This window comes from Perca flavescens, chromosome 14 (assembly GCF_004354835.1).
Source record: "Perca flavescens isolate YP-PL-M2 chromosome 14, PFLA_1.0, whole genome shotgun sequence".
In the NCBI taxonomy this organism is placed as follows: Eukaryota; Metazoa; Chordata; class Actinopteri; order Perciformes; family Percidae; genus Perca; species Perca flavescens.
The window spans coordinates 31,255,618-31,271,798 of NC_041344.1; the positions used below are offsets into that span (position 1 = coordinate 31,255,618).

Genomic DNA, 16,181 nt, shown 5'->3' on the forward strand with positions numbered 1-16,181 from the left:
ATACTTATACGTTGATTATAGCGCGCACTAATGGCCGATCTTTGCCAAATTTGGTACAAAGCTTCAAAACGGCATGTCGAACGAGCATCACAAGTTTCGTGTTGATTGCTTTTACTGTGGCAGAGATATTGCAATTGCACATTTCCCTTTTAAATGCATTGAGTTATTGGCCAAAACAAATAAACGTCGCTTATAGCGCCCTAATTTTGGTACAGAGCATCGTAGTGGGATGTTGAACAAGGATCTCAAGTTCTTTGCTGATAACATTTAATTTGGCTGAGATATGATTTGATATGTGTGTGGTAGCGCATACTTTAACAAAGCTAAATTCTTTGTACAACTTTTGATCAGGTCTATCTGGAGATGCTATCTACAAGGTTTCGTGCAGATCACACGACCTAGGACGAGTTCGAAAAAGTTGGTTTTGCACATTGCGCGATATTGCGAAAAAACTTTTAAGCAGAAATGGGCGTGGCCTATATCAGGTAATTCAGCTGGATTGCCACCTAGTGGTTCACATGTGTAATTTTTGGTAGCTGTGGTCCATGGCCCATTGTCCATCTACCCTGTAAATTTAAAGTTGTTCACATTAGTGTAAGGGGTGAATCTAGAGTTGGGTCACCTTGGGGCCCATAGGCCATGCCCACTTTGACCCCTCGGTACCCCACTCTAGGGTTGGCCTCAGGATTTGCCCGAGATGGTACCCATCAAATTTTGTATAAATCGGATGAGCCGTTCATGAGATATAAACTTTTTGTACTTGTAGCGCCCCCTAGTGACCAATTTTCGTAAAAGTTTGGGGCACCTCCAGAGAGTCATGGCAAAGAAGACTCTAAAGTTTGCCGTTGATAGCTTTCATTTTGGCCGAGATATGGCAAAGTTTGTGTTTTCATAGTTAGCTACACAAATTAATTTGTGCGTCAATCCATCCATCCATCTTCGCCTGCTTATCGGGTAGCTGGGGGGAGCAGCTCCAGCAGGGGACCCCAAACTTCCCTTTCCCGAGCCACATTAACCAGCTCCAACTGTGGGATCCCGAGGCGTTCCCAGGCCAGGTTGGAGATATAATCCCTCCACGTAGTCCTGGGTATTCCCCGAGGCCTCCTCCCAGCTGGATGTGCCTGGAACACCTCCCTAGGGAGGCGCCCAGGGGGCATCCTTACCAGATGCCCGAAAGTGTGTGTGTTATATGCACAATTGTTATCGTATAAAAATTCCTGTTATAACTTTTTGTCTGTTCAATCTGGAGATGCTACGGTCCAAGTTTTGTGCAGATCGGTCGCACGGTCTAGGAGGAGTTCGAAAAAGTAGGTTTTTGATAAATCACGATTTTTCACGCATAAAATTCTATGCGGAAATGGGCGTGGCCTATATCACGTGATTCAGTTGGATCCAGGCAACGCGAAGATGTATGGTTTTTGAATGTCGGGTGTACGGTGTGGGAGTTATAGCGCTAAACGTGTTTTTTCTGCTATAGCGCCACCTAGTGGTGGAAGTGGGTCAATTTTTGCACCTGAGGTCCTTGCTGAGTTTTGGACCAGTCCGACTACATTTTAGGCTGTAGTCAGTTTTAGGCAGAGAAGAATAATAAGGGAGGAAAATAAAAATCCATAGAAAAACAAAAGGGTTCCACAGCTCCGCTGGAGATGTGAACCGCGTTGCCTAGCATTATGCGGTTCCCATGCCCCCTCGGGCTTGGACCCCTAATAATGGAAAACTAAAACTGCAAGCAGTTATGACGGGGCCCAAGCTTCCGATGCCTGTCGCCCCTGACGCCCCAGGGAGCTTTGCCAGTCGCCGCCGATGGCCCGGGGAGCAAGCGAAAGCTGGACCCAAAGCGTTACGTGGGGAGGCAAACGTTGGTGAATATCGAGAGGTGTGCGCAGCAAGGTCTGCGGTTCATCATTGATGGAGTAAAAGGACCGAAATTGGTCTATGTTAGATACAGTGCCCCCTAATGGCCGATCTTTGCCAAATTTGGTACAGAACCTCAGAGCGGCATGCCGACTGAGCATCACATCTACAGTTCTTATATTTGGAGTCATCTAGTGCAAAAATAAACAGAGTGAACATTATAGCTGATATAAAGACATCAGCAGAACGGGGCAACTGTTAGCTTTTAGCTCCAAAAGACCGTATGTTTCTATTAGTTATAATTATAAAGTTATTAAGTTATCAACAAGAACTGACATCACCCAACATCGTTTAGAGCACCTTTAACATTGATTGTGTAAAAAAATCCCAAACTGATCTAAATCCAAAACTGATCTACGTCGACAAAAGCGCCAATTAATGGCCAGTCTTCGCCAAATTTGTTAGATAGCCTCAGAGCAGCGTGCCAAACCTGCATCACAAGTTTTGTGTTGATAACATTTACTTTGGCAGAGATAATGCAAATGCAAATTTCCCATTTAAATGCATTAAGTTATTGGACAAAACTCGTATACGTTGATTATTGCGCCCCCTAATGGCCGATCTTTGTCAAATTTGGTACAGAGCATCGTAGTGGGATGGTGAACAAGAATCTCAAGTTATTTGCTGATAACATTTAATTTGGCCAAGATATGATATGTGTGTGGTAGCTAGCTAGGAAAATTTGTTTGGTTGTCATATTCCCATACTTTAACGTAGCAAAATTCTTCGTCCATCTGGAGATGCTATCTACCAGGTTTCGTGCAGATTGGTCGCACGGCCTAGGACAAGTTCGAAAAAGTTGGTTTAGGGCATTGCACGATATATATACGCACGCACGCACACACACACAACCGGTCAAAAGTTTGGGGTCACTTAGAAATGTCAATTCCATTCCAGACAGAATACCAGGTGAGATCAGTTGCATTGTTTTTTAATCAGGACAGCAGTTTTCAGATTACATTATGTGCTTAAATAATTGCAAAAGGGTTCTCAACTGTTGTAGACAGAAGTGGCTGAAGAAACTAGAGGTGCACCGATCCGATATTAGGACCGGATGTCGGCCCCGATATTGCAAAAATAGCTGGATCGGAAAAATTAACAGATCTAGTTTTATTTTTTTATTTTTTTTTTCTCTGTCGCAGCACCGGGACCCCTGTTAATTGCGTACCCTTCTCACTCATGGTAGTAACTTTATAACACAACAATTAATAACCCACAACTAATTCTCTTTAAATGGATAAAACACCATAGCATATAACAATTTGTGACTTAAACAGTTTCTAACACTAATCATTTTACATTTACAAATGTACACCGCCCAACGGCATGCTGGGTAACATTATAGCTGCTAGCCTAGCTAGCCAGGTAGCATAACAGTCTGTTAAACTGGGAGAGGCTCCGGTCGCTACTGCACATTCAAGAACAGAGAAAAAAGTTAGCTAGAGGATGAAGAAAGACCGGAAATACACCAGAGCAACGTGTATCTCAGAGGAGTCGTCTGTTGTTCCAAAGTTTTTTGTTTCTAAAAAATCTGACATAATTTAGTAATCAAAGCTTTTAGTAAACATGATGACATTAACATGTTTTTGTGATATTCTATGTACTCCTGACAGTAGAATAAGACATAATAAACCTATATAAAGGTGGCCCATTATTGTTATTTATTTAAATTTATTTTAAGAAGTTTGATTACATTATATTTTCAATTTGAATGCACAATTGTTTTTTAAATAACAAATAAGAATTCAATACATTACATCTATGTTAATTTGTCTTAGTTAGGAAAGTAATGTTTAGTTAGGAAGGTCTAGTGCCTTTAGTCTCTTCCACATGGTGGAAGGAAGGTATAAGGTGGAAGGTATACAGTTTATTACTAATTCAAGCAATTGGATCGGTATCTGGTATCGACAGATACACAAAGCCCTGGTATCGGGACTGAAAAAGTCGGATTGGTGCATCCCTAGAAGAAACGCTTGAAATTCCATGCTTCTTTTAAGTGGTACAACTTCTATATACTTTGATACTCAGGGGTGTGCTTGATATCATTGGAAAGGAAACACTCAAGTTTTTGTTACGAGTGTCTTTTGTGATTCTAGGCCTTACTGACACAGAGTTACAAAGGCTAAAATGGAGGTTTTTTATTTCCGTCCAAGTCATACATCTGTAAAATAATTAGAATACACTGCTCTAAACACATTTGACAGGTGACAGACAAAACAGGGCATTAGCCACATTCTCAGCTTACTACAGAAAAAATCCGGAAGCCAAAAGACTCAAAAATTGATTTTATATGAATTTTTTCCCACAGATATGTCTGTGTTTTTTTTATTTCCATTTGAAAAGTGCAAAGAAAAAGTCAAAAAAACTACAAAATACAACTCTTCTCAACTACACAAACAAATCCACATCAGTAGGGTTGGGTACCGAAACTCGGTGCCAATAGGGAACCGGTGCCGACGTAAACGGTAGTAACGAGACCGAATAAGAACGAAAGTTTCGGTGCCTCATTTCGGTGCCTGACTTTACACTACACCTGACAGCATGTAACGTTAGCCTACCTTTAGCTAGCAGCTGGATTAATCACGGTTAAAATGCTGACTGCTAACGTTAAATAGTGTAAAGTGTGACTGTATTTCACTGTGGAGGACCTCTACAGCGAGATGTAACAGTCTGCTCTGCAGCGCAGCAGCTGCCGTTGTCGCAATTCATAGATATACAGTATGTTTATATGGTCGGAATTAAACAACACAGACGGCGCGTTCACTTGCAGCTGCCATTGTCGGAATTAAACAACACAGATTCACTTAAAACAGGTAGCCTCGTGGTGCATTGACAGTAATTGTAAAATACCCTTTTCCCATCTGGGGTTCATCAGCAATTTACTGGTGAAATAAGTTATTGTTATAGTTATTACTTTATTATTAAATCTTTAATTTTGACCATGGCCTTAGCAATAAACAAGTCACTGACTGTTGTTTACTACCCTTATTTTTTTTCTTCTTCTTTTTTTTTTTTTTTTTTAACTTTATTGAAAAGTACCGGTTCAGGCACCGTTTAGGCACCGGCACCGTTTTAAAAGTATCGATTTAGCACCGGAATCGAAAAAAAAAAAAAAAATACCCAACCCTACACATCAATCACCTTTCCAATGATATCAGGCACACCCCTGAATGTCAAAGTATATGGGAGCTGTACCACTTTCAATTCGGGTATGACGTTTGGACCAAAAAGCATGAATTTCAAGCGTTTCTTCAGCCACTTCTTTCTACAACCCTTTTGCAATTATGTAAGCAAATAATGTAATCTGAAAACTGCTGCCCTGATTAAACAATGCAAGTGATCTCAGCTGGTATTGTGTCTGGAATGGAAATTTCGCAGTGACCCCAAGTGTGTGTGTGTGTGTGTGTGTGTGTGTGTGTGTGTGTGTGTGTGTGTGTGTGTGTGTGTGTGTGTGTGTGTGTGTGTGTGTGTGTGTGTGTGTGTGAAAGAGAGATGCGTGAGTGACAGAGAGCCGGAGGGAGAGCAGGGAAAGGAAATACAGCTGAATGAATACGCTGCGTAAAAAAACTTTTCATCTTTAAGGTGTTGAGATGGTACAGACCAAATTTGAAGTCAGTTGGATGAAATCTCTAGGAGGAGCTCGTTAATGTATAGCACCTTGACTTTTAGGCCCACTTCCTGTTGCCACTAGAGGGTGCTGTGACTTGAGCCAATATCCACATGTAGTTGTCGTCTATGAATCCTGAAAAGTTTCGAGCCAATTGGACAATGTACACTCAAGTTACACCCCCTTCCTGTTTTGATGGTGAAACGCGCAAAATGGCCGCCCCGCCACGGCCATGCCCTATGACGAAACGTTTATCTTTTAATAACTTTTTCTCTTTAGCGTCTTAAGATGGCATAGACCAAATTTGAAGTTGATCGGATTAAATCTGTAGGAGTTCGTTAAAGTACGACACGTGGGAATGGCCAAAATCACACTAGTTTTGAACTTTCAATTCAAAATGGCGGACTTTCTGTTGGGTTTCGGGTATGAAATGGCCGATGCTGTGACTAAGATGCCTGGGTCTGACATTCTCTGTTTTCCAACGCTTTATTAAACTGCCGTTAGCGTCGTAAGCACCCAGCACCGGCTGGGGCTAATGGTAACTAGCTATTGCTACATGTCCCAGCTGTGTTGTCCGCTATCATCCCGTATGAAATCTCTTTGTGCCGGGGAATGAGGCAGGCAGACAGGAGTGTGCTAGCTGGCTAAATTAGGATTAGATTAATCGTCTATCTATACAGCTAACGTTAACGTTACTAGTGAACTTATTCGTGGGTTAGCGCAGTGTTGCTTTTATCCATGTAACCCTATAATGTTATCCATCATGCATTAACCAGCACATACATTGTAGAAACATCAAGCTGGATTAATATTGATATGTATCGATAAATAAGGTTCCTGCTATATTACTGTGTTGCAAAGTGGCATGTAATTAATCACAAACTGATTAATTTTTTGTGTGACATTGTAGGATTTACAATTACTCTGGAATGTAGCATCTGGGTGCCCGTGTTTTGACGGAGGTTACAAGTAACTACGTGGTGAAAGGTTATATGACACCACTGACGGGCGACTAAATGAAACGTAATGTCTGAATATAAAATAACAGATTTCTCTGGGTTTGCCATTTGATGGAAACATTTGGGATAGTGTAACTACACAACCCAAAAAATATATAACATAGGTATGGTCGTTTTGACATTTTAGACGTTTTTATTTTTAAGATTAGTTTTTGGGCTTTTGTAGGCCTTTATTTGGATAGGGCAGATTAGACTTGAAAGGGGAGAAAGAGGGGGAATGACCTGCAGCAAAGGGCCGCAGGTTGGAATCGAACCTGCCGCTGCGTCGTGGAGTAAACCTCTATATATGGGCGCCCACCAGGCAGGTGAGCTAACCGGGGCCCGTTTTTAGACATTTTAATGCAGAGAAGTTACATATTGTACCTTTTTAAAATATGTACATTTTCACCAGAATTGATGCAACGCCAGTTTTGGTGAGTTGTAAGCCCCTCAAAAAGGCAAATCATTTGCCGGAAGAAAGGAAAGGAAGAATTCCTTCAGTTCCAATAGGGCCTTCGTCGCTTGGGCCCTAATAATTCCTTCAGTTTCAATAGGGCCTTCGCCGCTGTCGGCGCTCGGGCCCTAATAATTCCTTCAGTTTCAATAGGGCCTTCGCCACTGTCGGCGCTCGGGCCCTAATAATCTCTAGAAAAACAATAGGGTTCCACAGCCCTATCCAGCCTCGGGCTTGGACGCCTAATAATAATCCTTAGGAAATCAATAGGGTTCCACAGCTCCGCTGGATCTGTGAACAAAGCCCCCTCGGGCTTGGACCCCTAAAAATACACAGAGTTAGACAGCAATTACACGTATAGCACAAAGATGAAGAGATATCAACAGCCATGTCAAAGAAACATGTTTCTTGATATCCTCAGCTCCAGATCTTTATTGGCAGCACACTAAGGGCAAACCTTGTTTTGGTTTTGCCAAATCAATGAGCTGAAAGCAGCCAAAATCTGAGTAGACTGGAATTTAATTTCGGAATAATCTGATTCAATCAATTGATTCAAAACTAATATAAATATGTAGCTTAATGGAGCTTTATTATGTTTTGCCTTGCATCTGCAATCTTACTCATTTTTTTTTTTCCAACAGATCATGGAAAATGCTGAGATTAACAATATCATCAAAATCGTCGGCCTCCAATACAAGAAGAGCTACGAAGACCCTGAGTCACTGAGGACCCTGCGCTACGGCAAGATCATGATCATGACCGATCAGGTGAGCGGCCTCCTGGACACTCACACAGCTTTAGTTTGATACAATCATTAATAGCTCAACCAGCAGTTCTAATAGTTCTTGTCTTGTCCCAGGATCAAGATGGCTCCCATATCAAAGGTCTGCTCATCAACTTCTTCCACCACAACTGGCCATCCCTGCTGAAACACACATTCCTGGAGGAGTTTATCACACCCATTGTCAAAGTAAGAGACAGACACACACACACACACACACACAGACTGTACATTACCATTTTAATTAGGGCTACACAATATTTTTTTTTTTTTTTTTTATTGTTACCACGTTATCAACTGGCCCAATAAACACAAATCCTGAACGGCTGTGACTTATCGCAAAAGACACTCACACTAACAATATTTTGTCTTAGTTAAAAGAAAATATCAATAGAAAACTTTACTTTAAAATGTACCTGTTATTCCTTTTTATTAGTGGTGCCTTTTAAATTCAATTCAGTGTTCAATTTGTTCAATAGAAGAAATGATCTTTTTTTTTTATTCAACAAGCAGTTGTATTTTAGCAGAATACTAACACTAGGGCTGCAGCTATCGATTCTTTTTGTAATCGATTAATCTAGCACTTTATCGATCGATTAATCTGATTTTTTTTGCGTTTTTTAAACAACCAAAACTAGGGAAAAAGGCAACTTTTTTGGAAAAAAAGCTACATTTGTATTGCATACATTGCTTACAATATCATCTCTCAAAAAACTAAACATTAAGTGCGTTTAAGTGCCAAATTAGTGTTTTTAAAGAAAATGTATTTTCAAATGAGATCAACCTCAAACTAAGGCATACATTAAACATACATAAACATTACATTAAGTTGTGCAACTTAACTTTCAGAACTACAAGTTTCTACCGGAGACTGATCTGTATATACAATAGGCCTATATGTAAATATTAGTTATACTCAACCTATTTTCATTTATATATTTGATTATAATGTCACACAGCTCTGTTACACTTATGCTATTAGATCGTTGATCAGCTGTTTCTTGAGAGAGAGAGAGAGAGAGAGAGAGAGAGAGAGAGAGAGAGAGAGAGAGAGAGAGAGAGAGAGAGAGACGCGACAATCAGCTGTTTTTCCCGAAGGGATAGTCAACGCGTCAACTCTTTAGATCAGATCGTGGTCTCCACTACGTATTTTCTTGTCTTCGATTTCGGTAGTTGTTGTGTTTGGTGTAGTTTCATCGTCCATACGACTCTGTGATTTACTTTTGTCGGGTCCCGTTTCGTGGAATGGAGGGTTAAGTTAGACTCAGTGTTTTCTGTTGAGAAGCTAAAGCATTGACGTCGTGCTATTATCGTGGTAAGCTAGTTTGATTTTGCAGTATACACACTGTAGAGAGTTTTAGTTTTAATTACGTTTGAACTGATTCCAAACTTTGGACACTTTCTGTCGTTTTCTCCAGCCTGTCTCTTAGCCCCTCGCTATATACGCTCTGGCATGTGTCGCCAGCAGCACACTGAGCCGTGTCTGGTATGCCACAGAAATAATGATCCGTGTGGAAACACCGTCCGTCAGCGATACAACGTTGGTAACATTGATGAACGAAGCTTCGAGGCAAGTCATTTTGCATCGAGGATTTTTTGTAATCGAATTATTCGAGGAATCGTTTCAGCCCTAACTAACACTATACTAAATTGCAAAATATGCTGGAAATATTCCCTAACATGTACCAGATTATTAAATTTTAAAGGTAAACTCCAACCCTTTTACACATCAAAGTGTGTTTTCAGGTGTTGGGGAGTACTACTGCATTTGTGAAAAAAAGTTGCATGAAGCCTTTTGTGTCTCCAGAGGGAGCTGTGTGAAGTCTGATGAATGCCCTTATGTGATGTTACTTGAGTCCGTGTCAGTTGGGTCTGAAGACTACAAGTTTGACAAAGAAAACAATCTGGGGGTGTGGAGTTAGAAAGTAGAGAATTTAGCAGATCTCGTAGCGCGCTGCTTGAGGCTACTTTAGCATAGCACACCTGAATCTCAAAACAAACTGTTGACGGACAAGAAAGAAGAATGCGTGGAGTAAAAAGGACAATAACTCTGAAAAGGATCAAAATTGATGCAGCAGAACCAAACTGTCATCACTAAATCGGAGTGGAGTTGTTGGCATCATAGGTTTATTTGCATGAAATATTTGGTGGACAAGGTAAAAACTCAACTCAAACGTACAGTAAAGCTGGACCTCAGCAAGGAATCTGTTGTCTGCAGGTAAACAAGAACAAGCAGGAGATGGCCTTCTACAGCATTCCAGAGTTTGATGAGTGGAAGAAACAGACAGAGAACTATAAAACCTGGCACATAAAGTACTACAAAGGTTTGATACTCAAGTATTAAATATAATCATTATAAATTCCAAAGTTCCTTCTGTAGTTGTTTTAAAAATTCTACATTGATGTTCCAGGTTTGGGTACAAGTACAAGCAAAGAGGCAAAGGAATACTTTTCAGACATGGAGAAGCATCGCATCACATTCAGATACAGCGGTGCAGAGGACGACGCTGCCATTACCCTGGTGAGTTCAATGCTACAGTTACTTATTGTTCTCCATTAGAGCAGAATTGGGAAAAATACCGTCCAAGATAATGCACAGTCAAACACCACCAGGTCAAGGCTGGCAACTTTTCAAAAAACTTTGGACTGAGATTTAGTGGGGCCAACTAAAATTTTGCTGCATACAAAGCTATTAATGAAGTCTATTTTTTCTGGAGTCACCAGTAGAATTCTCAGAGAATTCCAGTGGAGGTTACCCAGCTGACGGGTTTTCATTTATGTTTGTTGTGGCAATATTAACCTGAGATTTGGTAGCAAAACAATATTTCCTTAGATACTTTACCTTTTAAACCAAAAAAATGCTTTTCATTTAACAGAAAAGGTTCTCAAATGGTAAATATTTTCTAAACAAAAAAAAATGCATTAATAAAATAGTCTAAAATTGGCCAAATTATTTTTTATATATCGGAAACTGTATATATAAGAATAGAAGTGTACAATATGAGCGAGTAGTTGGTACTTTGATACTCTGCGCTTCAAACACATTATGGTCCATACCAAAGATATACCAAATGTATGTAGTTAAGGGAGGCTGAGCTGCTGTGTTTTGCTCCAGGCCTTCAGTAAAAAGAAGACTGATGACAGGAAGGAGTGGCTGACAAACTTCATGGAAGACAGACGCCAGAGGAGGATGCACGGCCTGCCGGAGGTGGGTGTGTGTGTGTGTGTGGGGGAGGGGGTCAAACTCTGATTAGGTGTAATTGGATAATTTATGTGATTTTTCTCAAATATCAGTTTGAAATGTCCCAAAACAAAAAGCAATGATTGTAAAACTTTCCGATGGCTACTTTCTGTGCTCAAACTAATCTTTAAGTATGTGCATTGATGTTATTTTTAATTGGTGTTTTCTCAGCAATACCTGTATGGAACTAACGCCAGGCACCTCTCCTACAATGACTTCATTAACAAAGAGCTGATTCTGTTCTCAAACTCTGACAACGAGAGATCCATTCCATCCTTGGTTGATGGTTTGTATATAGTCACCTCATTGCTGTGAACCATTTGGTGTGCTACTTTGTTGTAGGGATCCTCCATTTCCTTAAGCCATAGTGAAAGAATCATTAAACACAAAAAGTAATTCTTTTGTAAAACTATTATGGTTGAAACCACCACTATGTGATCAGTCTTTGGAATAATGGTGATGTATTGATGATGGGTAGGCCTTTAACAATTATTACATAATTGTCTAATTTTGATTTTTTTTGTTTTACAATAATTGGTTTCTTTGTTTAACTGAAATTAACTGCTAACATTAGCTAAGGTCTTTAAGGCATATGACTGGTAGTTGTTGATTTTGTTTAGATATGCCAAATTGTAATTATATAAGTGATTATTGTCAGACTATATATTTTAATTATTATTTTAATTGTTAGTTGGTGGCACTTGACCCTATACACGTTCATAGCAATAAAAATAGTAAGAGGGGATACAGTTAGAAAAAATGTTTTATGATAATAACGACGCGTGGTTTACTTCATCGGCTGTGTATTTGTGTAACACTGATGTAACCAAAAGACGCATCTTTGGATTCACTCAGAACTTTTAATTTGTTTAAAAAAAGGAATACATGAATGAATATTTTTAAATTTGACTGAAAGAGATAATTATATTGTTAATCACAATTATTTCTGGGACTGATGGGATGTGTTTGCTGTTCTAGGTTTAAAGCCAGGCCAGAGGAAGGTGCTGTTCACCTGCATGAAGAGGAACGACAAGAGGGAAGTGAAAGTAGCGCAGCTGGCCGGTTCAGTGGCGGAGATGTCTGCCTACCATCATGGAGAGGTACAGCCAACTCAACGTCTTCCAGACACACCCCAGCATCTATTAATGAATGAGAGTCAATATAGCAGTGGGGAAGATGAATAGTTAGCCGGCTAGCTGGAGATTTCCATCCAGTGTAAAATAATGAATCTTGAAGTGAGTTAACTGACAACTATGTTAGCTGTATATGAGGTAGTTTGGGGTTGGCATATTAATTAGAACTGATCCGATACCATTTATCGCTTACCGATTTCGATACCTGAACTTATCTGCCGATACCGAGAACCAATCCACTACCAGTGTGTCATATATTTAATTTTGTTTTTAACAGCTATATACTACTATCTCTGTATGGATGCTATCATTGTTGTTGCTCAGGTTAAACTTTTTGTGAAACATGAACAAACACAAACAATAAATGGCGTAGAACTTTATTTTATTATCCAGTTTGTCATAACGGGAAAAGAACGTAAATAAATTACTTTTAAAGTAGGTTTTCTTCAGGTATAAATTACATGGTATCAGATCGGTGCATCGGCGCAGCGGGTGCGGTATTACATTCAATTTATTGCACTGTTGTGACGAAAAGAGAGCTGAGCCAGAAGGCAAAGCTCTCGATCTACCGGTCAGTTTTTCTTACTACCCTCACCTATGGTCATGACGGCTGGGTCATGACCGAAAGAACGAGATCCAGGGTACAAGCGGCCGAAATGGGTTTCCTCAGGAGGGTGGCTGGCGTCTCCCTTAGAGATAGGGTGAGAAGCTCAGTCATCCGTGAGGAGCTCGGAGTAGAGCCGCTGCTCCTTCGCGTCGAAAGGAGCCAGTTGAGGTGGTTCGGGCATCTGGTAAGGATGCCCCTGGGCGGCCTCCCTAGGGAGGTGTTCCAGGCACGTCCAGCTGGGAGGAGGCCTTGGGGAAGACCCAGGACTAGGTGGAGGGATTATATCTCCAACCTGGCCTGGGAACGCCTCGGGATCCCCCAGTTGGAGCTGGTTAATGTTGCTTGGGAAAGGGAAGTTTGGGGTCCCCTGCTGGAGCTGCTCCCCCCGCGACCCGATACCGGATAAGCGGACAAAGATGGATGGATGGAGATCGGTGCATAAACTCAAGTACTTTCCGAGACCGATACCAGCATTTTAGGCAGTATCTGTGGCTTTTCTGATGCTGGTATCGGAACATCTCTAATATTAATATTAAAGATAGTGTGTATACCTATACACAATAGTGTGTGTTTATACATTTTATGTCCTCAAATTTTGGCCAATCAGAAAAAATTACTGAATCTTAAACTTTTTTACTTTATCTACTTTTGTGAGCTAGTGTGTAGAGGTATTGCACAGATTTTCTATTCTAGTTACTATTACTGACACCCCCCATTTCCCATTTGACCTTGTAGCAAGCTCTCATGATGACCATAGTGAACTTGGCCCAGAACTTTGTGGGCAGTAACAACGTGAACCTCCTGCAGCCACTGGGTCAGTTTGGTACTCGCATCAACGGAGGCAAAGATGCTGCCAGCCCTCGTTACATCTTCACCATGCTCAGGTAAAGCAACAATGAACAAAATAGTTGGATTCTCTTGATAATACCATGATATCCATGTCCTTAAAAGTTTACATCTTTTTTATGTCACATTTAGGCCTGTAACAATTGAATAATCGTAATCACAATTCTTTTAACATAATTGCCATTTCTTTGTGTAACCGGTATGACTGTTGATGGTAATTGTCAGTTTTATGTTCATTTAAGAAAATAATTTTTATGATAATAAAGAGGCGTGGTTTACTTCATAGGCTGCGTACTTGTGTTATTACATTATCCAGGTCACATAACAGTGATGTAACCAAAAGATGTATCCTGGGATTCATTCAAAACTTTAATTTGTTTGCAAAAGTAACACATAAATGTTTTTAAAATTGGACTGAAAGAGACAATTATATTTAGTTAGTCGCAATTATTTCTGAGAAAATTAATTAGTACAGTAACATTTTGAATTGTTACAGCTCTAGTCACGTTATAGTATTTGGACAGAATCAGTTTCTTGTCTGAAACCTTTTATATAAACTCCAAAGTCAAGATTATTTTGAATATGCAAGTCTCATAACGGAACTCTTATTTCCCACAGTCCCCTTGCCAAGCTGTTGTTCCCATCGGGGGATTCCAACCTGCTCAAGTTCCTGTACGATGACAACCAGAAGGTGGAGCCCGAGTGGTACATTCCCATCATTCCAATGGTGCTAGTGAATGGCGCCGAGGGCATCGGAACAGGCTGGGCGTGTAAGATCCCCAACTACGACCCCCGAGAGATCGTCAACAACATCAACCGCATGCTCAACCACCAGGACCCGCTGCCAATGGTAAGCAGACTCGTCAATCATGACTCGTCACTATGGGTAGGGTTGTGTGATTTGATGATACTAGTACAGAGCCCGTTGGAAATGTGCCTGTTTGGAACGGGCGATTGCTTGGCCTGTGGTATTGTTGCTTGTAGAATTCTTCAAAACCAAATTGTACCCCAAAATTACTTACAGAAGGACCCCAAACCACTTACTCCACTGTAGCCTATAGCCTACTACTGACTTACAGTGTAGGCTACGTCTATATATATATATATATATATATATATATATATATATATATATATATATATATATATATATATAATCTCAGAGGAAGACATTGTAGGCCTACCTACTACTGTATTTACCTGACAGAGAACGGGGCAGATTCAGAATGTAATCACAAAATATCACAATGACAATGTGGAGTAATCGGACATTAGCGTCATGGACTCATAAATGTAAATGGATTTATTGGATATTATTATTTATATAGCGCTTTTCTAGTCTTAACGACTGCTCCAAGCCCTTTTACATAGTACAGGAACCATTCACCATTCACACACGTTCATACACTGTGGCCGAGGCTGCTGCACAAGGTGCCACCTGCTCATCAGATAAACATTCCGATTGCGTGTGGGCTCAGTGTCAAGGACACTTCGACATGGGACTGCAGGGCCAGGGATCGAACCAGCAACCTTCCGATGACCGAGGTTATTGTCATTACCACTGAGCCACAGCCGCCCCGTGTGTGTATGTTTGTGTGTGTGTGTGTGCGCGCGCAGAGAGCGAGAGAGACGGTGTTGTCTTGTGTTGTGTGATCGTTAACAAATGTAACACTTCAGCAGAGGTGCTCCTTTCCATACAGGTTAAGTGACGGTGGGGTAGGGGATTTGATTCGTGGGGTTATTTTGGCGAAGGTAATGTTATTAGGGTTGTAAGTTAGCAGCAGACTTAATTAGTTTTTATTGGGGGTGGTCCACGACCCACTGCTAATACGGCACCAGTGCCTTAACGACCGTTATCTACGGGACCGAATTGCAACGCGGATTTTGGTGCCTTATTCAGGTGTCACTGAAATGCCTGCGCTTCTCTCTGATGCGTTCAAAACGGACGTTAGAGGCAACCTAAACATCGCTGCATGTCACGCTAGTTAACACTAGGCCTGCACGATAAATCGTTATAAAATCTCAATTCACCCTGTTCACGATTTTATTTTTAAATTACTTAGTTTTTTTTTTTTTTTTTTTTTTTTGGGGGTCATTTTTGGCCTTTATTTTGGTAGGACAGCTCTCACAAAGTTCAGGGCTTCAACCTCAGCCAATGACAAAGCGCCTTTTAGTCGCATTTTTCACTCGTCGAGCAAGCGTGGTAGTTCGGAAATAAACCAAATGGATACTGATGAAAACCCAGGTACAAGTGAGAATCAGCCAACCACTCAGTCTCAAACCGAACTCATTCCGAAAATGGCTCGCGTCCGGTGGTGTGGAAGTATTTTGGATTCAAGCAAGACGACGAGGGTCAGTCTCATGTGATTTGCAAGGCATGCTTTGCCCTCGTTGCAGCACCCAAGGTAACAGCACAAATCTTTACCAGCACCTCAAATGTCCCCACAAAGTGCAATATGATGAAGTCTTTAATTAGCTTATTTACAGCCATGTTCAGGGCAATATTCAGCGCAGTGCTTTAAACTTCTATTTTTGGTAACCTACTTGAATGGCCAGTTGAATGTTAATTCTATAAAAGACAAGCAGTTAAAGAGTGTGCT

At 40.7% G+C, this 16,181-nt stretch overlaps 1 protein-coding gene across 3 annotated transcripts in view; it reads left to right on the forward strand.

Moving 5' to 3' along the window:
- Window positions 1-16,181, forward strand: part of top2b (DNA topoisomerase II beta) — a 67,105-nt gene that overhangs the window by 28,972 nt on the left and 21,952 nt on the right. For all 3 annotated transcript variants that reach the window (XM_028598000.1, XM_028598001.1, XM_028598002.1), the window contains 9 exons: window positions 7,615-7,740; window positions 7,833-7,943; window positions 9,973-10,078; window positions 10,166-10,275; window positions 10,870-10,962; window positions 11,167-11,281; window positions 11,974-12,095; window positions 13,471-13,619; window positions 14,200-14,431. In XM_028598000.1, coding sequence (XP_028453801.1) covers window positions 7,615-7,740; window positions 7,833-7,943; window positions 9,973-10,078; window positions 10,166-10,275; window positions 10,870-10,962; window positions 11,167-11,281; window positions 11,974-12,095; window positions 13,471-13,619; window positions 14,200-14,431 — 1,164 coding nt within the window. The remainder of the gene's footprint in view (window positions 1-7,614; window positions 7,741-7,832; window positions 7,944-9,972; window positions 10,079-10,165; window positions 10,276-10,869; window positions 10,963-11,166; window positions 11,282-11,973; window positions 12,096-13,470; window positions 13,620-14,199; window positions 14,432-16,181) is intronic.